Below are 1,478 nucleotides of genomic sequence, written 5' to 3' on the forward strand. Positions count from 1 at the left end.
CTACCTGCATGTTAGTAAGGCACAAAGAAATAATAACAGGTAAAGTTGAACAAGGGCCCAAGAATTCATACCTGAGGTGTGGAGGCAAACTCTTCAACTCTAGTAGGAGGTTCCTCGATTAAGGGCTTTCTTGATGGAGTCTTTCTATTCTCAAGATCCAAGGAGAGTTTATGAGGCTCATAGGAGTAGGAACCCATTCCTTGAAAGACACATACATACTCTACCAAGCCTTCATTCTCGGTCACATCATGGTTCAAAAACACAGCTTCCAAAGGATCCTCCACATTTATCATGGCACTTGTGTCATCAACTATCACTTGCATCACCATATCCACAAAGAACAAACCTCAATACTATTCAACTGCCTCATTGATTTGCACACAAGGAAGATAACTTTTTCATCGCCCACCTGGAAGGTGAATTCCCCTGCTTCCATATCAACCAATGCTTTCCCTATTGCGAGGAAAGGCCTTCCCAATATTATCAGCACCTCATATTGACTTCGTAGTCGAGAATCACAAAATCAGCATGCAAAATAAACTTGTCAATCCGAACAAGAAAATCATCAATAATACCAAGTGGCTTCTTCATTATTCTATCCGCCATTTGCAATCTCATTGAAGTAGCTCTCAGTTGACCAATACCCAAGGTTTTGAATACGGAGTAAGGCATAAAATTTATACTTGCTCCCAAATCACACAAGGCCTTTGCAAAATTCGCACTCCCAATGGTACATGGAATGGTAAATGCGCCGGGATCTTCAAGCTTTAGAGCCATAGAGTGCACAATGGCACTCACTTGATGAGTCATTTTGATGGTCTCACAATCCATAGATCTCTTTTTAGTTTCCAAGTCTTTCATAAACTTGGCATATCCCAGCATTTGCTCAAGAGCTTCCACCAAGGGCACATTGATCAACAAACATTTCATCATCTCAATAAACTTCTTGAACTGGTTTTCATTCTTCTGATTTCCAAGTCTTTGAGGGTAAGGTGGAAGAGGACTTGCCAAAGGAGCCTTGGCTTTAGGCATTACCATTTCCGGTATGTCTATCGCATGTACCCTAGATGGGTTTACGTCATTCTAAGTCTATTCCTCATTGACATGAATATGAATTATCACCTTACCATCCAACTTCTCTTCACTCACTTGCTCATCAACTATTGGATCATCATCATTTTTCACTTCAACATCATCACTTACAACTTCCTTTTGCTTGGAGGTACTTGCTTCACCACCTCTACCGCTCCTTGTGGTCACCACCATTGCATGGCCGGTATTGTTCCCTCCCTACGGGTTTACTACCTTGTCACTAGGTAGTGCCCCCCTTAGGGCGAGTGTTCAAAGCTTGTGAAATCTGACCAAGTTGGACCTCTAGATTGCGGATAGAAGTATTATGAGACGCCAATTAGGCATCAGAGTCGGCGTTCTTCTTGATCATTTGCTCAAACATTGACTCAATCCGCCCCATCTCATTT

At 42.1% G+C, this 1,478-nt stretch overlaps 1 protein-coding gene across 1 annotated transcript; it reads right to left on the bottom strand.

Annotated features, from left to right (window-relative positions):
• Positions 1-483: 483 nt before the first annotated feature.
• LOC138883890 (uncharacterized) lies at positions 484-1,038 on the bottom strand. Its single transcript, XM_070164608.1, has one exon. The coding sequence runs from the start codon at positions 1,036-1,038 to the stop codon at positions 484-486; it is 555 nt and encodes a 184-aa protein (XP_070020709.1).
• Between the last annotated feature and the right edge of the window lie 440 nt (positions 1,039-1,478).

This window comes from Nicotiana sylvestris, chromosome 12 (assembly GCF_000393655.2).
Source record: "Nicotiana sylvestris chromosome 12, ASM39365v2, whole genome shotgun sequence".
Taxonomy (NCBI): domain Eukaryota; kingdom Viridiplantae; phylum Streptophyta; class Magnoliopsida; order Solanales; family Solanaceae; genus Nicotiana; species Nicotiana sylvestris.